This window comes from Nerophis ophidion, linkage group LG09 (genome assembly GCF_033978795.1).
Source record: "Nerophis ophidion isolate RoL-2023_Sa linkage group LG09, RoL_Noph_v1.0, whole genome shotgun sequence".
Lineage (NCBI taxonomy): Eukaryota > Metazoa > Chordata > Actinopteri > Syngnathiformes > Syngnathidae > Nerophis > Nerophis ophidion.
Genome location: NC_084619.1, coordinates 33,339,126 through 33,364,730, shown reverse-complemented (window position 1 = coordinate 33,364,730; position 25,605 = coordinate 33,339,126). Strand labels below are relative to the sequence as shown.

Sequence of the window (25,605 nt, the reverse complement as noted above, 5' to 3'; positions counted from 1 at the left end):
CGTCACGAGTTTGACCAGGCGTTAATACTAAGAATACGGTATATATATATATATATATATATATATATACATATATATCATTGCAGTGTGTATATAAAACGTTGATGGAACGTGATGATATATCCTGCTTAAAGCAGTAAAATGACTAAGTCATTAGAAAGTTCTGCACATATTTCGTCTGCAAAATGCTTCATGAATGTAATGCTGAATCACGAGCTGCACATGAAGCTGATTGACGTGTTGTCACGGTAACGGCCCACTATATGGGGGGGGGGGAAAAACTGCCACTGCAGGCAATTGAAGGACAGCATCCTTTGAACGCGGCTTGTGACAATATTCAATACAAAGCCAATCCAAACTTGCTAACGCTACGGCGTGATATGACTCTTATGAGCAGACGCCGGCCCTCGCAGCCCCAAATCCGATTGTCCAAATAGTACCTATTGGCCACTTCAGGCCTAGGTATAAGAAATAAATGATTGTATTTTGTTTGTCTCCCAATGCGATTGTCATTTATTCAAAATGTTAGCTTTGTTTTAAAGAAAGCAGTAAATATGATCAATGTTATTTAGTTTTTAACCTGTATATATATATATATATATATATATATATATATATATATATACTGTATATATATATATATATATATATATATATACTATATATATATATATATATATATATATATATATATATATATATATATATATATATATATATATATATATATATATATATATATATAATGTGTGTGTGGGGGGTATAGCTTGCCTTAGTGGTTGAAACTAGTGATCTTGGGCTCCAAAAAAGGTTGATGACCACTAGTCTACAGTATGACTAATGTCACTGACCAGTAGCCTATCCAGGGTTTAGTCTGTTGACTTTCACCCACAGTCACCCTGGATAGACTCCAGCTTAGAACAGAAGCAGCATGGCACAGAAAGTGAGAAATGTTGCTCTCAGTGGCCTCATGTTGAAATAAACGGTCATCTGTAGAGCTGATGAGGACTTAATAGCCTGGTAACAATGCTTCTTGGAAGGAGACACAACAATGTGTTTTAGTGTGTCTTGTGCCAATACTTTTTTATTTTCATCTCCCTTTTGGAAGCTTATGCTGTTGTTGCAATATGCCACTCATTCTTAGTGTATTAGCAAACTGCCCCAAATGCAATATGGTCTGTAAACTGTAAAAGCTTGGGTTGAATATTCAATCAACAGAGTTCTGACATTGTTATAAACTGTTAAAACGCATGTGTACTTTGTCACTCGGCGACACTGTGCACTCTAGATATACATCTTGTCACCACGCACACCCAATTCTTGTTATTATTTTTCGTTCTGTACTGCTGACTTTTCTCTTACTGCATTTTTTCTCTTCTTTATTCCCCAGGATCTGAAGAAGGTGCTGTCTTTCCCCCCATACCCTGGGGAGTTTTTGCACCCGGTCGTGTATGCCTGCACGGCAGTCATGTTGCTCTGCCTCTTTGCTTCCATCATCACCTATATAGTGCATCACAGGTAAGAATATATCACATCTTTGGCTAATATTCCTGTTGAAGTCTTGGGTGTACTGTACTTCACGATTACAGTTGAGGTATGCCACTTTCCAGCCTTTCTGGACCTTTGCCACAATCAGACAAATGGTTTAATTTGCCTGCTACTAAATCTAATTTAAACTCATACCGTTCCATCTATTAATGCATAAAACAGATTTATATGTAATCTCTTCATTTTTGGATTTTTTTACAGTTAGTTTTTGTATCCTCTATCATTAATGTGCTGACCGTGGTGTGACTCAGAGACGCTTTAGGCTGGCATAAAGCACCGCAGCCGGTATGACTAAGAGGATGTAAAACATACACACAAGCTAGTGTGTGTGTGTGTCCGTGTGTGTGTGTGTCCTGTAAAGACATTTTATGCAAGTATTTGCTTCTCATAGATTCCGAAGGCAACTCAGACCACTTTTGTTCCTTTTTTTAACATTTCATGACCAGGCTAGATAATGTGTTATCAGTCAAAGCATAACAAGCTATTTATTAATTTTAGAATAATTAAACAGATGAATGATGGGTGAAGACAACAACACTTATTGTTCCCTCACTTTCCAAAATAGATGCATACAAGGGACGTGTGTTCAAGAGAGGCATGGTATAACATTTTAAAACCATCAATTTTCATTCATTGAACTGTTATAAATGTATTTTATGTCTGTCTTTTTTAACCTTTTCTTTAGTTAATATGTATACATTTGCACATTTCCTGATTCTCTCTGCTTAATGTGCAAGTTTGCTCGCCCTCTGAGTGCACTTGGCAAAATACTCGGTGCAAATCCTTTTGTCAGCTTGATGCCAATATAATGTTTTGTTTGAAAAAAAAAATTCACCATGATTTTGTAAAGCCTGTGAAAAACATTTGTTATAAGTGTAACATCATTATTCTTACTAATCAGTCATTATACATCATACAGAGGAGCGCCGTTTCTCACTGTGAAGGGACGGGGGCTTACAATACATTATCCGTCAGGTCCTTTCCAATGCTATCTTTCTACAACAAGACACAGCGGAACTTCATTCAAAACAATACCACAACGAACCTGACACGGTTCAAAGTAGATGTGTTGTTTGTTTTTTTCATGTTAACAGAACGTTGACTGTAATCAAAGAATTGGCCATTAAAAATGGAAACCACTATCAAACATGGAAATTGACATAATGTGACTGGAATGCTCTCATCGAGAGGAGAAGCATTTTTTTTTTCTGGGGAAATTTGTTTACAGCGAGGCGTGCACCTCTTCACAAACACTCAACGGCTCCGCCAAACTAAACCTTTCTCTCACCTCCATGGAGCCTCGCAGCACTTCTCAGATTAGTTTCCTGTCTGCCACCGGATCAAGCTCAGACCTCGATGTGGCCAACTCAAACACAAAAAACTACGAAACGTATCTCTTACTCCAAAGAGCCGAAAAATGTACAAACCCCGTTTCCATATGAGTTGGGAAATTGTGTTAGATGTAAATAGAAACGGAATACAATGATTTGCAAATCCTTTTCAACCCGTATTCAATTGAATGCACTACAAAGACAAGATATTTGATGTTCAAACTCATAAACTTTATTTTTTTTGCAAATAATAATTAACTTAGAATTTATTGGCTGCAACACATGCCAAAGTAGTTGGGAAAGGGCATGTTCACCACTGTGTTACATCACCTTTTCTTTTAACAACACTCAATAAGCGTTTAGGAACTGAGTAACTAATTGTTGAAGCTTTGAAAGTGGAATTCTTTCCCATTCTTGTTTTATGTAGAGCTTCAGTCGTTCAACAGTCCGGGGTCTTCGCTGTCGTATCTTATGCTTCATAATGTGCCACATATTTTCGAATGGAGACATGTCTGGACTGCAGGCAGGCCAGGAAAGTACCCGCACTCTTTTGTTCAATGAAGCCACGCTGTTGCAACACATGCTGAATGTGGCTTGGCATTGTCTTGCTGAAATAAGCAGGGGTGTCCATGAAAAAGACGGCACTTAGATGGCAAAATATGTTGTTCCAAAACCTGTATGTCCCTTTCAGCATTAATGGTGCCTTCACAGATGTGTAAGTTACCCATGCCTTGGGCACTAATACACCCCCATACCATCACAGATGCTGGCTTTTGAACTTTGCGTCGATACCAGTCCGGATGGTTCGCTTCCCCTTTGGTCCGGATGACACAAAGTCGAATATTTCCAAAAACAATTTGAAATGCGGAAGCGTCAGACCACAGAACACTTTTCCACTTTGCATCAGTCCATCTTAGACGATCTCGGGCCCAGAGAAGCCGGCGGCGTTTCTGGATGTTGTTGATAAATGGCTTTCGCTTTGCATAGTAGAGCTTCAACTTGCACATACAGATGTAGCGACAAACTGTATTTAGTGACAGTGGTTTTCTGAAGTGTTCCTGAGCCCATGTGTTGATATCCTTTAGAGATTGATATTGGTTTTTGATACAGTGCATGCCGTCTGAGGGATAGGTCACGGTCATTCAATGTTGGTTTCATGCCATGCCGCTTACGTGGAGTGATTTTCTCCACATTCTCTGAACCTTTTGATGATATTATGGACCGTAGATGTTGAAATCCCTAAATTTCTTGCGATTGCACTTTGACCAACGTTGTTCTTAAACTGTTTGACTATTTGCTCACGCAGTTGTGGACAAAGGGGTGTACCTCGCCCCATCCTTTCCTGTGAAAGACTGAGCATTTTTTGGGAAGCAGTTTTTTTACCCAATCATGGCACCCACCTGTTCCCATTTAGCCTGCACACCTGTGAGATGTTCCAAATAAGTGTTTGATGAGCATTCCTCAACTTTATCAGTATTTATTGCACCCTTTCCCAACTTCTTTGTCATGTGTTGCTAGCATCAAATTCTAAAGTTAATGATTATTTGCACAAAATAAGTGTTTATCAGTTTGAACATCAAATATGTTGTCTTTGTAGCATATTCAACTGAATTTGTGTTGAAAATGATTTGCAAATCATTTTTATTCTGTTTGTATTTACATCTAACACAATTTCCCAACTCGTATGAAAACGGGGTTTGTACAACACAAAATCCATGGGTTTAACATAACCATCTTGTATAATGCACATGCCGTAGTTCTTACATCTATAATTAGCCATAATAATGTAAAAGGTTCCAGATTTTACAGTATTTGGACTTAACTCATTAGCTTTCAGTCATTTTGCAGTCGTAAGTGGATCAGATATGTCACCTTCCTGGGTGGTGAGACTGCTGACATCAGATGTGTAAGTGGGGCAGTATTGATAGTTAAAGTTGCATCAAATATAAGAGATGACATCAGATGTGTAAGTGGGACAGTCAGAGTTCCTAAGAATTAAAAGATTCATCGAAGATTCAATAGGAATTACCCCACTTCTGAGAGAGTGGGCAGTATTTTTTTATTATTAATGAAAAAAAAAAAGGGAACGGCCTCATGTCACAAACATTTTATGAGGAAGACCTAGAATATGAAAATATTTTACCACTCTTTATTTTAAATATTTTAAAGAATAACAACCCTGTTATTGCAAAAACACATACATTTTAATTGGAGTCATTTTTGACCCCACTTGTGGAAGAGTAGGTATTAGTAGGTTGTGCATCAAAGATTAATAAAGCCTATAATCCAGTGTGCCTTTTGTATGAAAATAGACCTGTATAGCCAAATCATTGGGCACTGCACTGCGCCTTATAATCACCTGCACTCTATGGTCCGAAAAATACAATAAATGTTTTCCATTACTTAACCCCCTCAGTATTAAACTCAAACTCTGTTTAGCCACACTTTAGCAGTGTAGTATCACCCATGCTGATTGACAGTATCCAAGCTGTGAAGCTCTACACTGGGTGTTAAATAAGCAAAATTCTGCAGCTGTGAGAGCCCATTTCAGATCATTCATTGTGGAATTATTTTTGTCACACATCAAATCACAAATGCTCCTAAACATATGCCTAAAAACCAACCCCTATGTATTACAAAGATAAGACAATTTAGTCCTTGGGTTGGAGAATATATATTAAATCCATCCATCCATTTACTACCGCTTATTCCCTTCTAAGGTCGCGGGGGCGCTGGTGCCTATCTCAGCTACAATCGGGCTTAAGGCGGGGTACACCCTGGACAAGTCGACACCTCATCGCAGGGCCAACACAGATAGACAGACAACATTCACACTCACATTCACACACTATGGCCCATTTAGTGTTGCCAATCAACCTATCCCCAGGTGCATGTCTTTGGAAGTGGGAGGAAGCCGGAGTACCCGTAGGGAATCCACTCAGTCACGGGGAGAACATGCAAACTCCACACAGAAAGATCCTGAGCCCGGGATTGAATTTAGGACTACTCAGGACCTTTGTATTGTGAGGCAGATGCACAAACCCGTTTCCCACCGTGCTGCCCAAAAATCCATCCATCCATCTATTTTTTACCGCTTGTCCTTTTCAGGTTTGTGGGGGGTGCTGGAGCCTATCTCAGCTGCATTCAAATCGAATCCTTTAAACACTGGATTGAGGTTTGCTTAGTGGTTATTTTTCCGCATGTCTTGTAAAAATCACACACTATATACATATATTGTAGAGAACAATGTTGCCAAGCTAACAATATATATAAGATGCATAAACAATCTTATAAATTCAAAAGAGGCTCTTAGCACTGTCTAGTTTATGCAGATGCTTAGTGTGACGATTGCCGTTTTTGTTCAGATTTGGCACCGTAGATTAGTTGACTGTGAATAACACTATTCTAATCTCACTGTTCTCCAGCCGCTGCTCTCAATACAACCAGTGGCACTAGTGGATATGGATTATCCAACCCCCACCAATTGGATTTGTGTTGGGCCGAGTACCAAATCCACTTCGTACTATGGGTATCAATTCACTTAAAATCAAATGGTACCATATTTTGATACCTTTGTTGCTCTTGATGGGACGTTGTAAACAGGGCACATATTTAAACATGTGGCAAGAAAACAAGCAGTCAACCAGCCCTCAGAGCAGCTCAGCAAAACTGCCTCTAAGTAATATTGCAATTTTCCATGCCAACAAAGCAAGCATGTCCTACAGAAAACTCTAAAAACGCTTAATTGTAAAATAAGCTGAGGCTTCACTTTTCAAAAACGTGCTCGCTCGTTGCTAACTTACATTGGCTCTTCCATATACATGCTACTGATTAGCATTAGCAATTTTACATGCCAATTTCAACACCTCCACATTTGATAATGAAAACTACAACTAAGATGCACTTAACAATCATGCAGCTGATCTGTAATAAACACAATACTTACAGTACAGTATAAACACTTTTTAGGGGGCAACAAAAGACAAGACTGGGATCGGTGTGGCTTGAGGGTTGCAGGTTCGATTCCAGCTTCCAGTATCCTAATCACGGCCCTTGTGTCTTCAGCAAGACACTTCACCCACGTTGCTGAATGTGCAGGACTCCCTTAAAAAAAAGATTCTCAATCTTCATGGGATTTTCCTGGGTAAATAAAGGTAAGAAAAAAGAAAAGAAAAAAGACTGGCACATTCAGCTTAACGACAGAGAATACTTCCTGGGTTAGGCAACACACCGTAGTTTATACACTACTACCAAACGTCTTGGAATGGCAACTGCATGCAAATAATACTATATAATAATTGCAAACAGACTCAGAAATGTAAGAAAACAACACAATAAACTGTCTAGCATACTAGTCATTGTCAGCTCTAAATTAAATGTTACGTTTCAAAATTGTGATTTTATGTTTAAACAATTGACATATATAAACTAATTAGACACATGCAAATGTGCATAAGAATTGATACATTTGAGTACTGGTATCGATTCACAAGTAACGTTAATTGGTACCATATGGATTAAAATGTGAACGGTACTCATTCCTAATTGTGTGTGTGTTCTGTTACTGTTAGTTTCCATTTACAAATTGGAATGGTTCCATAATGATCTTAAGCCAACCAAAAATAAAATAGTACCTCTGTTGGGCCCCTTTTTGGTGCCAGAAGGTGATATCGTGCAAATAACGTATTGTAAGTAGCATAGCATTCTGACAGAGGCACACATAGTGGTGTTAAAATGTGCATGCTTGATACCATAGTTTATTTAAGACTGTTCTGCCACTTATTTAACAGACAGGTTTGTATTTCATCCATATAACTGGAAAATTATTAATTATGTCAGTTTCGGTAGCTTTACTCTGTCTCTTTCTTAGTTTAAACATTCTCCACTTCATATGTCTTCCTTTCAAGTAAGTTAAACGTTGTTAAGGAAGTGTATTTTGGATTAAAAGCAGATTGACTCGACGGAGAGTGTAAATTGGTAGCAGCACCTATATATCTGTGTATCATCTCAGCCCTGGTGGACAAGAGGACAGCTTCATTCATCCGAGAACCTATAGGGGGAGGGGATGTGCAGGGTTGCAGGTTAATGTGCTTGACCCAGAGCAGAGCCTATGAAAACCTCCTTCCATGAAGGCTAGCAGCCAGTTGATTTATGACCTGGTTGCTGGATGCAATTCAATGCTTACACTGAGGCAGCACCAGCAGCTCCTTTCCGGGGCGTTGAAGCCTGTTCCCAGACACATTGCTTCATCTTGAGTTGTGCATCAGATACTCTGTTTTGGAACATGCAGATTTCCAGGTTATATATACGTTTTTTTCTCTAAAACAACATCTTTGGACAAGGCATAGAAAGCTGAACTAATGTCATCAAAAGTGTGTTGAACATATTGGCAGGGTTTGACCTATTTAGGTTATTCCAACAGTTGGTGAGAGTATAGCAAAATAGGTTAAGTGTCTTGCCCAGGGTTTCTTTTTAAACAAAACAAAAAGAAGTACATTGAACATACATGGAGCTTCAATTGGTCTAGCGAACTGGAAACTATCCCTTTTTCGTTCATAATTAAAGCAGCAGAGTGATTCCTGTGTGTATATGTATTATACAACTCTATTCTGTAATATTAATAACACTTTGAGATGCCCTTTGCCTCGGGTCCACCACTCTAAAGAAAATAAATGAATGAAAGCTTGTGCGACAACTTGCCAATTTATAACCACTCAAAAGAAAGCGTATTCCATACATTGTCCATGTTTGCAGTAATCCTATACTGAAGTGATTAACAATAAGATTGAATCCATACATGTCACGTGTCAAACTCAGGCTCTGTGGGCCACATCATTTTATATAGCCTGCAAAAGTCTGGAAAAAATGTGTCAATACATTTTAACAGAACAAAAATGTATTAGGGGTGTGGGAAAAAATTGATTTGAATACGAATCGAATCGTTTACGTTGTGCGATTCAGAATCGATTCACCTTTTTAAAAAATCTATTTTTTTTCATTTAAAAAAAAATATATATATTTTTTTTGTAATCACTCCAACAAACCACTACACAGCAATACCATAACAATGCAATCTAATTCCAAAACCAAACGTGACCCAGCAACACTAAGAACTGCAATAAACAGAGCAATTGAACGGAGACACAAACACGACACAGAACAAACCAAAAGTAATGAAACAAAAATGAATATTATCAACAATAGTATCAATATTAATAATAATTTCAGCATAGCAGTGATTAAAAATCCCTCACTGACATTACCATTAGACATTTATAAAAATAATAAAAAAGAACAATAGTGTCACAGTGGCTTACACTTGCATCGCATCTCATAAGCTTGACTACACACTGTGTCCAATGTTTTCACAAAGATAAAATAAGTCATATTTTTGGTTTGTTTAATAGTTAAAACAAATTTACATTATTGGAATCAGTTGATAAAACATTGTCCTTTACAATTATAAAAGCTTTTTTTTTTTTTTTAAATCTACTACTCTGCTAGCATGTCAGCAGACTGGGGTAGATCCTGCTGAAATCCTATGTATTGAATGAATACAGAATCGTTCTGAATCGGAAAAATATCGTTTTTGAATCGAGAATCGAATCGAATCAAACAAATCCATATATTATCGAATCGTGACCCCAAAAATCGATAGTGAATCGAATCGTGGGACACCCAAAGATTCACAGCCCTAATATGCATGCAAAGGCTTTTCCTAGCTCTATGTAATTTGATACAGCAAGTTATTATTTTAAGCTTCTTCTTTTTTGTTATTGAGCCCTTCAAAATAAAATTCTATGATTGTTGAACTTTTATGTACAAACTTATGTTTGTCACTTCAACTTCTGATTCCAAAGCAAGTTTTCCATCAGATTATTGGCAGACAATGATGATGATCAAATGAATGTGTAATAATGCTTTCCGAAACTGTACGATAACAATTCAGCAGTCGTGACTAGGGATGGGTACTGAATCCGGTACTATTTTGGCACCAATCAAATCCTGCCGGTTCTACCATGCACCGATTCTCGTGAAATCCAACAGTGTCATGTTTCAGTACCTGGGTTGCGTGTGGCGTCACCCCCGGCTGCCGACTCAGCGGGCTCATCACACTTGGGCACTGACAAACTACCTAACTACCTTTAGGTAATGTTGCAATTTCCAATGCCAACAAAAAAAAAAACGTAATCAAACCCACATTAAGTAAGGCTCTACTTTTCAACAATTGTGCTAGTTTGATGATAGTATACATTGGCTTTGCTATTGACATGCTACTGATTAGCATTAGCGATTTTAACTTTTAATTTTGACACCTTCACATTTGTTTATGCAAACTACAGCTAAGAGGCACGTAGCGGCCAAACAGCTGGTGCATAATTAGTACAATACTTAACACTTCGTGAGGGCGCAACAGACAGCAACAACTGAAATGACCAACACTCCATAAACCAGAGCCATAAAAAAACACTGCTGCCATCTAATCTCTTAGACTTTCAATTGCAACTTAGCATCATACCTGCAAATGACACCCATAAATGTGATAATGACGACTGATTATAACAACTGGACAGCAGTTTTCACATTCAGCTCGCATTTGAATGTTGCAATTAAAAAAATGATTTTATCATCGGGCTTCACAGTGGCAGAGGGGTTAGTGTGTCTGCCTCACAATACGAAGGTCCTGAGTAGTCCTGGGTTCAATCCCGGGCTCGGGATCTTTCTGTGTGGGGTTTGCATGTTCTCCCAGTGAATGCGTGGGTTCCCTCCGGGTACTCCGGCTTCCTCCCACCTCCAAAGTCATGCACCTGGGGATAGGTTGATTGGCAACACTAACTGGTCCTTAGTGTGTGAATGTGAGTGTGAGTGTTGTCTGTGTTGGCCCTGTGATGAGGTGGCGACTTGTCCAGGGTGTACCCCGCCTTCCGCCCGATTGTAGCTGAGATAGGCACCAGCGCCCCCCGTGACCCCAAAGGGAATAAGCGGTAGAAAATGGATTTTATCATCATAAACAATTAATATTTACTAACACACACAAAAATACTGAAAATAGGTACCATTGGGTACTGGCAGCGATTCCTGGTATAATAATGAGGACTGATTATAACAACTGGACAGCAGTTATCACAGTCAGCTAATTTTTAAATGTTGCAATAACATTTTTTATTTTACTATCATAAACAATTTATTTTCATCAACATACACAAAAAGCACCTACAATTTGTGCCATTGGATATCTGTTTTAAATTCTCAATACCCAGAAATGACTATTGCATTTATTCAAATGTGATCGGTAAATATCCCGACCCCGCAAATTTGCAGATTTTTGGTTAAAAAAAGGTTTTTAAAAAGTCTCTAAAAAATAGGCACTTTTTCCAACAGAAAACACTTCTCAGTCACACTAGGGGCCTGATTTACTAAAGAGTTGCATGTACTAAAACATGTGCTAACCTGATAGCACACACAAAGCCATCCATCCATCCATTTTCTACCGGTTATTCCCTTTCGGGGTTGCGGGGGGCGCTGGCGCCTATCTCAGCTACAATCGGGCGGAAGGCGGGGTACACCCTGGACAAGTCGCCACCTCATCGCAGGACCAACACAGATAGACAGACAACATTCACACACTAGGGCCAATTTAGTGTTGCCAATCAACCTATCCCCAGGTGCATGTCTTTGGAGGTGGGAGGAAGCCGGAGTACCCGGAGGGAACCCACGCATTCACGGGGAGAACATGCAAACTCCACACAGAAAGATCCCGAGCCTGGATTTGAACCCAGGACTGCAAGACCTTCGTATTGTGAGGCAGACGCACTAACCCCTCTGCCACCGTGAAGCCCCCACACACACACAAAGCTGATCTACTAAATGTGTGTGAAGTGGATTCGTTAAGTGATCAGAATAAGGCATTTTGCTCCTCTGTCTTCATTAATATGCAATAAACATGCTGATCATCAAAACACCAAAATAAAAAAAATTAAAAATGCCTAAAATACTAGGAGGAGAAGATGCAAATATATTATACAGCACGCGCAAGGTGATTTATTAACACTCATCACTGTTTTGGCAGTACTATTTTGCATTTTTTTTATCACGTGTCAGAAAAACGTTCAAACTGACAGTCCCACACATGACTGCAGGATCAGTGGTCGCGCTGCAAAGACAGATGATGGACAGATGAGAATCCTCCATTCTCTGTGCGTGTGTCAACATTTTGGACGATCAGAAATAGAGAAGAATAGGCATATGGTCTATTCAGTAATTGTCATTTATAATTATATTGCCGCTGGATGGCATATGGGGCTGATAAAATTCATTCAGTTGATGCATTTTTGTGTCTACTGGCATTTTATTTTTTTGTTTTTTTAAATGTTATTCGTTTTTGTTTTTTTTATTCGGGAAAACTATCACAATAACATATCTCTTTCATGGAGAGACATATTTCATTGTGCATTTTCTTGTGTTTGAATGGTTCCAGACTCACAAATGCACTGGTATTGCAATCTGGAACCTCGCGCACAAAAAGTGTCAGTGTGCATTTATGAGGAGTGTAAAGATTCCTTGTAACAACAATTCGCTTTGATTTGATATTTGTGGTTGCCGATACGATTCAGGTACAATATAATTTACGATACAGTGAGTGGAAATGGATTTAGTAACTGTTTATTAAAACAAATCAAGCAGTGTGACTGTGAAATAAATAGTGGATACTGGTGTGGTGGAAAGTCCGAAACTGTAAACAAAGTGGTTTTAGTACAAAAGTTTTATTTACCCAATATCAACAAGTACAGGTTGGATTAAATTGCTCATGCAAACAGACATCGTCCTCCAGAGGAACCAGAATCAAACGAAAACATGCAAATCATAAAAAATGTTGGTCCACTGGCTTTTTTATATGATTCCCTCATGTGTTGAGGTCTTTTTGTTTTGCAACTGCTGGCTCCAACACAATCACGGACCTCTTAGTCATAACATTTCTTAGAATGGTCAGAGTGGCCATAAACTGAACTTTCTCCCACATATCCCTCGGTTCTGAATAGACAAAAGAAAAGAGCAGACCTCTTAAAGCTTTTTGACAGATCTTCCTTTAGGATTTCAACGGACACAAAATATGGTATAAAGTCAGAAATTCCACTACCCTGGACAATGCATTCACATTTGATTTAAATAAAGTGTAACCAACACTTAAGTTTGAATTAACAGGATGAAACACTTTGTGCTCACATTTAAAATGTTTCCTAAAAATGACAGTATTGTGCTTGGAATCCCGGGAAAATCCATTTTCAATCAGAGTAGAGTAACCAACGTTTTAAAAGTAGGTTTACTTGCCAAACAAAGTCCCCTGACCTCTTCATACAGTATCTGGTGTGTGAAAGCAAGGAGGCCCCCTCATCTCTGTAGATGGTGTTGGTCCCTTACTTCTTACCTTCCATAGTCTCCTTGAGCCATCTCTTGCATTTATATATTTCTCATCAAATGATGTCTCCTTGGGTTCTGAGAGACGGTGCGTCACGGTAACTTGCACTGCTGTCATTTCCATTGTGTCGGCTGCATCTTCTGTGTTTGAAAGTTGTGTTGCGGCTTTATCTTTCTGTTGTGTCGTTTGTATTTATTTTTGCATTTCCAATCGTGCTGTTGTTGAAAGTTTTGATATCAAAATGCCTAGCACTCTCTTTCACTCTCGCACACATCAGACACAACAGCACCATACACACGTCACAGGTAGTACACTATTGTCTTGTGGCGTTGGGATGGTCATGACCTTTAAATGAATGATAAATGGGTTGTACTTGTATAGCGCTTTTCTACCTTCAAGGTACTCAAAGCGCTTTGACACTACTTCCACATTTACCCATTCACACGCACATTCACACACTGATGGAGGGAGCTGCCATGCAAGGCGCCAACCAGCACCCATCAGGAGCAAGGGTGAAGTGTCTTGCTCAGGACACAACGGACGTGACGAGGTTGGTACTAGGTGGGATTTGAACCAGGGACCCTCGGGTTGCGCACGGCCATTCTACCACTGCGCCACGCCGTCCCCTTTCTCGACCATCATCATCATCATCAATCATCAATGTGCGGCCGTAGCCGAGAGACCTTGCACAACCCTCCGCCAGCAGTTGGGGTCACCCATGGCATAGCCCAGCTCTGAAACAAGAATCCCAGTGTCCCGTGCGATTTCTTCGGGGTAGGTGAGGCGACCCCTGGTAGATTGTTTCCTGTGATATCAGATGCGTCTTGGCATGGAAGCAGTGACCAGCAAGCTGTGCGCGACGTTGGCTCAGACGGGTGCTTGTTCGAGGTAGGTTGCCGTATATTTGGTCCAAGGTTGGATGGGACTGCCATGAGAAGCCTTGAACCCTTTGAAGCAGGCTGGTATAGCAACCGTCAAGGCGTTTATGAAGGCGCGCATTGAGGGTCCATGTCTCAGGACGTACATGAGGATGGGTTCTGACATGAAGAGGTCTAGCTTAAGTGAATTGGGCTGGTTGGAGTGCCATATGCTGTCCATATTACTACATGCGTTACAGGCTTGGGCTTCCCTGGTACGGACATCATTACCGGGATCCATGATACAAGTACCGAGGTACTTAAAATCGTCAACTTGTACAGCAGTTTCGATTGAGACGAATTCTGTGTTCAAGGAGTTGCAGAGGAGACCAACGCAGTTAGCGGTATCGTCTAGAGCAGTGGTTCTCAAATGTGGGTACTTGAAGGTATGCCAAGGGGTATGTGAGATATGTTTTTTTTTAATTCTAAAAATAGCAACAATTCAAAAATCCTTTGTAAATTTCTTTTTTTGTGGAGAAATGTTTAGAATTAAGATCATGAATCCAAATGGATCTCTATTACAATCCCCAAAGAGGGCACTTTAAGTTGATGATTACTTCTATGTGTAGAAATCTTTATTTATAATTGAATCACTTGTTTACTTCTCAACAAGTTTTTAGTTATTTTTATATATTATTTTCCAAATAGTTCAAGAAAGACCACTACAAATTAGCAATATTTCGCACTTATACAATCATTATACCATTTAATAAATCAGAAACTGATGACAGGGTGTTGTATTTTACTTAGTTATCTCTTTTTTTCAACCAAAAATACTTTGCTCTGATTAGGGCAGTGGTTCTTAACCTGGGTTCGATCGAACCCAAGGGGTTCGGTGAGTTGGGCTCAGGGGTTCGGGTAAGGTCAAAACACACCCGACTCATCATGTAAATAAAAACTTCTCCCTATCGGTGTATTACAGATACGGCAACAGCAGAAGTCAGACTTGCAGCTGTGTAATTTGTTGTGAGTTTATGACTGTGTAGGTTTTATTGTTTGAGCAAGGTGATATTTATGCACGGTTCATTTTGTGCACCAATAAAAAACATGGTAACACTTTAGTATGGGGAACACATATTCACCATTAGTTAGTTGCTTATTAACATGCAAATTAGAAACATATTGACTCTTAACTAGTCCTTATTAAGTACTTATTAATGCCTTATTCGGCATGGCCTTATTATAACCCTAAACCGAACCCAAACCAAATAACTTTAAATTAAGTGTTTTTTACTTAGAATATGTTCCCCGAGTGTCCAAAAAACTCTAAATTAAGTTTTTGTTACTTAGAATATGTTCCTCATACTAAAGTGTTACCAAAAACATATAACTTTTTGTCTTGAATTTGATTTTTAAAAAAGGAGGGTTCGGTGAATGCGCATATGAAATTGTTGGGGTTCGGTACCTCCAACAAGGTTAAGAACCACTGGATTAGGGGGTACTTGAATTAGAAAAATGTTCACAGGGGGTACATCACTGAAAAAAGGTTGAGAACCACTGCTCTAGACCATGGAGAAGGGCCTCTGCATCTGCCGACAAGTTGGATGGCATTGCGATGTCATCTGCAAAATCAAAATCTGTGATGTATTTCGCCGGGTGTCTGCGGCTAGTCCGAGGCTTTAGTAGCAGCCCCATGTTGTTGTTGGCATCAAGACAGACCCGGAAGACGTAATCGAGGACGATGATAACAAGAAAAGGGGCTAGAGTGTCTCCCTATAAAACGACCACAGATATTCGCCATTTTTGTTTTTGATGACGCCACGAACGGGAAAATCTTTTAAACATACAGTATATACAATCTTTATTATCACAAGTACTGCCGTTCTTAAATCCAATGTTTTCCTTTTTCTAATATCGATAAAATTGATCAATTCACTTTTGGGCTATGTCCACACGGACAAGAAGAGTTTCAAAATGCATATTCGGTGTTAAAACTACCTCAATCCACACAAGTGTGGTTAAAAACTGTGTATGTTTACACACAAACACATACACCTCCTGTCATGCGCATTTTGTTCAATCAGAAGCCTGTAAAAGTAGCCACAGATGACTTGGGGGCATTACACCATTGTTATTATAATGTTTATTTGGATACAGTATATATGGCATGTACATTATCTTTAAATCCAGCCTGCACTTACAAAGCCCTGGATACATTACGAATCCTTTTTTTAGTGTTTAAAGCGTGCATGCATGGCTGTGCTGCTGAAACCCAACACTCATAGAATTATAAGATGTTTAATCAGCAATGTGGTGATGTATTCCATGTACAGTGAGGTGTAGTTTATTTCTAAAATCAGCACGCACTAAAAAGCCCAGGAAACCCTTTTGCATGTGTAAGTACAGAAAGGGCAAGCTGCAAAACTCTAGTAGAGCTATAATGCATTTAAAGGTCTACTGAAATGAGATTTTCTTATTTAAACGGGGATAGCAGGTCCATTCTATGTGTCATACTTGATCATTTCACGATATTGCCATATTTTTGCTGAAAGGATTTAGTAGAGAACATCGACAATAAAGTTCGCAACTTTTGCTTGCAAACAGAAAAGCCCTGCCTCTACCGGAAGTTGCAGACGATGACGTCACATGTTGATGGCTCCTCACATCTTCACATTGTTTTTATTGGGAGCCTTCAACAAAAAGTGCTATTTGGACCAAGAAAACAACAATTGCCCCATTAATTTGAGCGAGGATGAAAGATTTGTGTTTGAGGGTATTGATATCGACGGACTAGAAAAAAAATAAATAAATAACGCAATTGCATTGGGACGGATTCAGATGTTTTTAGACACATTTACTAGGATCATTCTGGGAAATCCCTTATCTTTCTATTGTGTTGCTAGTGTTTTAGTGAGTTTAATAGTACCTGATAGTCGGAGGTGTGTGTCCACGGGTGTGTTGACGCGCAGTGTCTCAGGGAAGTCGACGGCAGCTATGGACGGCACAAGCTCAGCTGATCTCCGGTAAGAAGCGACTTTTTACCGCAATTTTCTCACCGAAACCTACTGGTTGACATTCCGTTGGGATCCATGTTCGCTGTGATCCATAGTAAAGTTTCACCTCTGTGAATTTTTAACAAGGAATCACCTTGTGTTTGTGTGGCTAAAGGCTAAAGCTTCCCAACTCCATATTTCTATTTTGACTTCTCCAATATTAATTGAACAAATTACAAAGGATTCAGCAACACAGATCTCCAAAATACTGTGTAATTATGAGGTTAAAGCAGACGACTTTTAGCTGTGTGTGTGTGTGCGTAGAGCTCATATTTACTAACAGCCCGTGACGTCAACCGTACACGTCATGATTACGCGACGTTTTCAAGAAAAAACTCCCGGGAAATTTAACATTGCAATTTAGTAAACTAAAAAGGCCGTATTGGCATGCGATGCAATGTTAATATTTCATCATTGATATATAAACTATTAGACTGCGTGGTGGGTAGTAGTGGGTTTCAGTAGGCCTTTTATGATCAATATAGTATAATATATAACATGTTCCATTAATTGTATATTGTCTTTAACATTAACAAGGAGGAAGGATACGTTGTTTTTTTTTTAAGTCACTGATATGCGCACGCAAGGTTGCGCGCACCGTCGTGCCGAGCTCCGTGTACACAAATGGAAGCTATAAATGTTAGTTAACAGTACGATCTGTCGTTAAACAAGGATTAAAAACCTGAGATCATGATGTACTTTCTTATGACACAAAGCAAAAAGTCTTGCTTGTCAAAGTTGGCCCATCAGCTGAGGGTCCGACAGCGCGTATCCAAAACAGCTGACTTTCATTAGCACTGGCGGGAGGATCGTAAAGTCAATTTTAATGTGTTTTTTTTTAATCAAGGTTAAGTGAAAATAGAATCATGTTTACATTCAAACATAGAATAAATCCTGTTATAGTGTGTTTAAAGGCAGCAAGGCGTGTTGTTGAGCTTTTGAAATGACAGCACACAACCTGGACGTCATCAGAGGAGTACAAGTGTCCGTTTGTGTTTGTGTCGTGCACATGCATACGCCGTGGAGAGTTTTGGAACTCTACACTTTGGCAAGCTTTTGCAAAAGTTTGTGTTTTTAAGAAAGAAAGTATGCGTTTGCTTGTGGACAAGAGGCCTAAACGCAGAGATAAGTATATGTGTTTATTAAGTGTCCATGTTCGTGTGGCCATGGCCTTAAAACGATTTTGGGTCGAAACATGTCTCTTGGAAAGCAAACTTGCCAAGTACTGATCGATATACTTGAAATATAGGAATAAAAATCGATCTGTGGAGAGATCGATCAATTGTGACACCCCTGGCATAAATGTTTCTGTTGCGATTCAGAGAAGGTGTCACAGATTATAAATGTGTGTTGCTGGTTGACACCGCACACACGTAGGAGTATAATAACATGAATGTGCAGATAATGATCGCTCTTTATGCACGCAAAATCATTTTTAAAATTAGGCAGTGTGCACCACTTTTCTATTGCACACAGTTTTAGTAGATCACATGCAGCATGTCCATTTATGGTACATGCTACTATATTTTTTGTTTAGTGTGTGGTATTTGGATCTTACCAAATCAGCTCCTAAGTTGGTTATGTTCAGAAGTGGGTAGTACGGCATGGCGTAGTGGGTAGAGCGGCCGTGCCAGAAACCTGAGGGTTGCAGGTTCGCTTCCCACCTATTGACATCCAAATCGCTGCCGTTGTGTCCTTGGGCAGGATACTTTTGGTATTTTTTGGTTCTTTATTGTTGCTATTTTTGTATTATGACAATTTATTATTAGATCATGTTGTACTGCATTTTAATCTTTTGTTTTGTGGTTGTGTGATGTTTTTTGCCTGGACCTCAGGACTGTGTAGACTAATGGGGATCCTAAATAAACTAAACTAAACTTCACCCTTACCCCCGGTGCCGCTCACACTGGTGAATGAATGATGAATGAATGATTGGTGGTGGTCGGAGGGGCCATAGGCGCAAACTGGCAGCCACGCTTCCGTCAGTCTACCCCAGGGCAGCTGTGGCTACAGACGTAGCTTAACACCACCAGTTGTGAATGAATGATGGGTTCCAACTTCTCTATGAGCGCTTTGAGTATCCAACAATAAAAAAGCGCAATATAAATCTAATCCATTATTATTATTATTATTAACGTGCTACATTTACTCCGTTACATCTACTTGAGTAACTTTTGGGATAAATTGTACTTCAAAGAGTAGTTTTAATGCAACATACTTTTTACTTTTACTTGAGTATATTTATAGAGAAGAAACACTACTTTTACTCCGCTCCATTTATCTACATTCAGCTCGCTACTCGCTACTGATTTTTATCGATCTGTTGATGCACGCTTTGTTTGTTTTGGTTTGTCAGACAGGCCTTCAAAGTAGGATCTATCACATGCCTGCGTTTCACCAATCAAATGCAGTCACTGGTGACGTTTGACTCCGTTTCACCAATCAAACGGAGCCAGGCGGTCACATGATTAACTGCACACTTTTTTTTTTTTTTATAAACCTTTATATATAAATTTCAATCTTTACAAACAGTTGAAAATAATAATCAAAGTAAGTACAAAAACAGTACAAAACAGTAGAAAATCCGTACAAAACAGCGCCGGGGGTTGTAAATTCAAAGTAACTAAAATAAAATGCAAAAAAAAAATATATATATATATATATATATATATATATATATATATATATATATATATATATATATATATATATATATATATATATATTTATATATAAATAAAAGAAACAAAGTGCAAAGCCATAGGCTCACTCAATCTCAGTAAATAACTTAAATTTGGAACACAGCATCATCGTTTTCACAGCTTTTTGGTTGTTAGAGGTAGAGTGATTTAATGTAGAGTTCTAAATCTTTTTTAAAGGCACAAAAAACAGGTCGATTATTGAGAGACTTCCATTTATGAATATAAAACTTAGCCAATCGTATAATGAGGTTGCAAAGTTAAAATTAATTTTCAAATGTTTTTTCGTTACAGTGTAAAACCAAGTATATATTATTTTATATATATTATTGTTTTGGTTGCTTAAGAGATATTCCATCCATCCATCCATTTTCTACCGCTTATTCCCTTTCGGGGTCGCGGGGGGCGCTGGCGCCTATCTCAGCTACAATCGGGCGGAAGGCATATTCCTGGCTCTAAATTGGTTCATTGCTATTTTTATGCATTACTTGTTGCCGTCATCATTAAACGGACAGATTACTCATCAGTTACTCAGTACTTGAGTAGTTTTTTCACAACATACTTTTTATTTTTCCTCAAGTAAATATTTGGGTGACTACTCCTTACTTTTACTTGAGTAATACATCTCTAAAGTAACAGTACTCTAACTTGAGTGCAATATCTGGCTACTCTACCCACCTCTGGTTATGTTTTATAAATACATGATTGTGGAAGGTCTCCGTCCCCGATCCTCCGTTGTTTGGCAGGAAATTACCACACCCTGGCGCAGTGGTTACAATCTTTTAATTTCAGCTGTACACGTAAACAGAAAGACTCAGGTTCTCTTCAGCTTTTCAGCTTATGAATGTAGTTTTATCCGTGGTTCCTTCGTCTGGCCGTCACTCTCGTTTGACACCCAGTCATGATCTCCAACGCTGCTGATAAAGGGAACAGGTGATTAGATAACTCGTTCCAGCTCAGGTATCTGCTCACCTGTTTGCTGCTTCATGGCCGGCCCCTGCACACGCCCCACCCGCAGGGAAGACGTAGACCACACCCCTCTCCACAATGATCATAATGCATAAAATGTGTTTTTGTATTTTTACAGTATACATGCAGGGTAATGACAGGACAGTGTTGGCACACTGTGTGTTGCTAAAGCATCAGAAGCTTCTACTGTCTACTTTCTTTCTACATACTTTGTTAAAATCCGCCTCAAAACCTACAGTGATGTGAACACAGGTTAATATATTAATATTATAAAACCCAAAACCAGTAAAGTTGCCACGTTGTGTAAATCGTCAATAAAAAAATAATACAGTGATTTGTAAATCCTTTTCAACCTATATTCAATTGAATTGACTGCAAAGACAAGATATTTAATGTTCGAACAGAGAAACTTTTTTAAAATAATAATCAATAACTTGGAATTTATTGGCAGCAACACATTGCAAAATAGTTGGCACATGGGCATTTTTATCACTGTGTTTTATCATCTTGCCTTTTAACAACACTCAGTAAACATTTGGGAACTGAAGAGACCAATTTTTGAAGCTTTTCAGGTAGAATTATTTCTCATTCTTGCTTGATGTACAGCTTAAGTTGTTCCACAGTCTGGGGTCTCCGTTTACGTATTTTACGCTTTAAAATGCACCACAAATTTTCAATGGGAGACATTTCTTGACTACAGGCAGGTCAGTCTAGTACTCACACTCTTTTTCTACGAAGCCACGCTGTTGCAACACGTGCAGCATGTGGCTTGGCATTGTTAGCCTGTTCACCTGTGGCATGTTCCAAATAAGTGTTTGATGAGCATTCCTCAACTTTCTCAGTCTTTTTTGCCACTTGTGCCTGCTTTTTTGAAACATGTTGCAAGCATTGAATTCCAAATGAGCTAATATATGCAAAAAATAACAAAGTTTACCAGTTCCAATGTTAAGTATCTTGTCTTTGCAGTATGTATATATGTATATATATATATATATATATATATATATATATATATATATATATATATATATATATATATATGTATATATATATATATATATATATCAATCAATCAATCAATGTTTACTTATATAGCCCTAAATCACTAGTGTCTCAAAGGGCTGCACAAGCCACCACGACATCCTCGGTAGGCCCACATAAGGGCAAGGAAAACTCACACCCAGTGGGACATCGGTGACAATAATGATCCAGTGGGACGTCTGTGACAATAATGACTATGAGAACCTTAGAGAGGAGGAAAGCAATGGATGTCGAGCGGGTCTAACATGATACTGTGAAAGTTCAATCCACAATGGATCCAACACAGTCGCAAGAGTCCAGTCCAAAGCGGGTCCAACTCAGCAGCGAGAGTCCCGTTCACAGCGGAGCCACCAGGAAACCATCCCAAGCGGAGGCGGATCAGCAGCGCAGAGATGTCCCCAGCCGATACACAGGCAAGCAGTACATGGCCACCGGATCGGACCGGACCCCCTCCACAGGGGAGAGTGGGACATAGAAGAAAAAGAAAAGAAACAGCAGATCAACTGGTCCAAAAAGGGAGTCTATTTAAAGGCTACAGTATACAAATGAGTTTTAAGGTGAGACTTAAATGCTTCTACTGAGGTGGTATCTCGAACTGTTACCGGGAGGGCATTCCAGAGTACTGGAGCCCGAACGGAAAACGCTCTATAGCCCGCAGACTTTTTTTGGGCCTTGGGAATCACCAACAAGCCGGAGTCCTTTGAACGCAGATTTCTTGCCGGGACATATGGTACAATACAATCGGCAAGATAGGATGGAGCTAGACCGTGTAGTATTTTATACGTAAGTAGTAAAACCTTAAAGTCACATCTTAAGTGCACAGGAAGCCAGTGCAGGTGAGCCAGTACAGGCGTAATGTGATCAAACTTTCTTGTTCTTGTCAAAAGTCTAGCAGCCGCATTTTGTACCAACTGTAATCTTTTAATGCAAGACATGGGGAGACCCGAAAATAATACGTTACAGTAGTCGAGGCGAGACGTAACAAACGCATGGATAATGATCTCAGCGTCTTTAGTGGACAGAATGGAGCGAATTTTAGCGATATTACGGAGATGAAAGAAGGCTGTTTTAGTAACGCTTTTAATGTGTGCCTCAAAGGAGAGAGTTGGGTCGAAGATAATACCCAGATTCTTTACCGTGTCGCCTTGTTTAATTGTTTGGTTGTCAAATGTTAGAGTTGTATTATTAAATAGAGTTCGGTGTCTAGCAGGACCGATAATCAGCATTTCCGTTTTTTTGGCGTTGAGTTGCAAAAAGTTAGCGGACATCCATTGTTTAATTTCATTAAGACACGCCTCCAGCTGACTACAATCCGGCGTGTTGGTCAGCTTTAGGGGCATGTAGAGTTGGGTGTCATCAGCATAACAGTGAAAGCTAACACCGTATTTGCGTATGATGTCACCTAGCGGCAGCATGTAGATGCTGAAGAGTGCAGGGCCAAGGACCGAACCCTGGGGAACTCCACACGTTACCTTAACGTAGTCCGAGGTCACATTGTTATGGGAGACACACTGCATCCTATCAGTAAGATAAGAGTTAAACCAAGACAGGGCTAAGTCTGACATACCAATTCGTGTTTTGATACGTTCTAATAAAATATTATGATCGACGGTATCGAAAGCAGCGCTAAGATCGAGGAGCAGCAACATAGATGACGCATCAGAATCCATCGTTAGCAATAGATCATTAGTCATTTTTGCGAGGGCTGTCTCCGTCGAGTGATTTGCCCTGAAACCGGATTGAAAGGTTTCACATAGATTGTTAGACGCTAAGTGTTCATTTAACTGCTCCGCAACAATTTTTTCGAGGATTTTTGAAATAAAGGGAAGGTGAGACACCGGTCGGTAGTTTACCATGAGGTCAGGATCGAGGTTAGGTCTTTTAAGAAGAGGATGAATAACTGCTTTTTTGAATGCTAGGGGAACAGTGCCCGAGGAAAGTGATAAGTTTATAATATTTAGCACTGATGGACCTAATAATACAAAGAGCTCCTTGATCAGTTTCCCAGGAAGAGGGTCAAGTAAACATGTTGTTTGTTTTATTCCATTTACACGTTGTAACAATTCCTCTAATGTTATTTCCTCAAAACGAGAGAAACTATTTTGGAGGGCAGTATCCGCCGTATATACAATCGTGTCAGTGTTAATAGAACCCCGTTGTAGCTGGGACGCATTGTCTTTAATCTCCTTTCTAATGACTTCAATTTTCTTACTAAAGAATTGCATAAAGTCATCAGCTGAGTGGGTGGAGCTACTGGAAGGAGTCCCTTGTTGGGTTAGCGATGCTACCGTACTAAACAAAAATTTAGGATCGTTTTTATTACGGTGGATGAGATTTGAGTAATAATTAGCTTTAGCTAAGGTAAGCATGCGTTTATAAGTTATTAAACCATCACTAAATGCTTGATGGTGCACCTCAAGTTTAGTCGTGCGCCATTTGCGTTCCAGCTTTCTGCATAATAATTTCTGAGCTCTAGTTTCTTCTGTAAACCACGGGGTGCGCTTTTTTGGAGCCTTTTTTAACTTTAGCGGTGCTATGTTATCAATGGTTTCGCGCAGGGCGTCGTTAAAGTTGTTAGTGAGGTTATCAATAGAGCCCACATACTTTGGGAATGGTGCCATTACCGAGGGCAGTAGGTCAGCAAGAGTTGTCGTTGTGGCCGTATTAATGTTGCGGCTGCTATAGCAGTTGTTATTATTATTAGTTTGACGAACATGCGTCTGAACCTCGAATTTTATAAGGTAATGATCGGACAATACTTTAGTATACGGGAGTATCGTAACTTTGGAAGCGGTGATACCCCTGACAAGCACTAGGTCTATCGTATTACCGTTGCGATGCGTGGGTTCATTTATTATTTGTGTGAGACCACAGCTATCAATTATACTCTGGAGCGCTACGCACGGTTGGTCCAATGGGGTATTCATATGGATATTAAAGTCCCCCATTATGATTATATTATCGGCGTGTGTCACTAGATCAGCAACGAACTCTGAGAATTCATTGATAAAGTCCGAACAGGGCCCTGGGGGGCGGTAGATAACAGCCAGGTGTAGAGGCAGCGGTGTGACAGACCTCATAGTAAGCACCTCAAACGATTTATATTTATTATTTATGTTAGGACTAAGGTTAAAGTTTTCGTTGTATATTAGTGCGACCCCCCCACCCCTTTTAAGCGGACGGGCAATATGCGCATGTGTAAAGTTAGGAGGACATGCCTCATTTAGCGCAAAAAAGTCGTTTGGTTTAAGCCAGGTTTCGCTGAGACCGATGACGTTAAGATTGTTGTCTCTGATAATATCATTAACTAACAACGTTTTGGGAGACAATGATCTTATGTTTAAAAAACCTACATTATAGGTAGTGGGCTGTTTTAGGGAATTTTTGATCAAATTATCCGTAGTAGCAATATTAATAATGTTGTGTTTATTATGCCCAGTGCATTCAGTATAATTACGACCATATCTAGGAATTGATACGACGGGAATGTTCCGATTGTTTGATTGTTGCTTTGATAAACTGCACGCATCATAGTTAGCCACCTCAGTAAAACACATGTCCAACTCTGAAACACTCAAAGCAGAAAAAACTTGTTCTAATTTAACTGACTCCTTACCCAGACCAGTAGTCTCGCATTTTCCATCTAAATCCGTCTTCAGGGTGGAGGAAAGTGGTGTTCTGTGGGGATTA

The 25,605-nt window shown here is 39.4% G+C and overlaps 1 protein-coding gene across 2 annotated transcripts in view; it reads left to right on the top strand.

The window, feature by feature from the left end:
- Window positions 1-25,605, top strand: part of LOC133559270 (adhesion G protein-coupled receptor A1) — a 557,171-nt gene that overhangs the window by 463,225 nt on the left and 68,341 nt on the right. For both annotated transcript variants that reach the window (XM_061910875.1, XM_061910876.1), the window contains one exon: window positions 1,391-1,518. In XM_061910875.1, coding sequence (XP_061766859.1) covers window positions 1,391-1,518 — 128 coding nt within the window. The remainder of the gene's footprint in view (window positions 1-1,390; window positions 1,519-25,605) is intronic.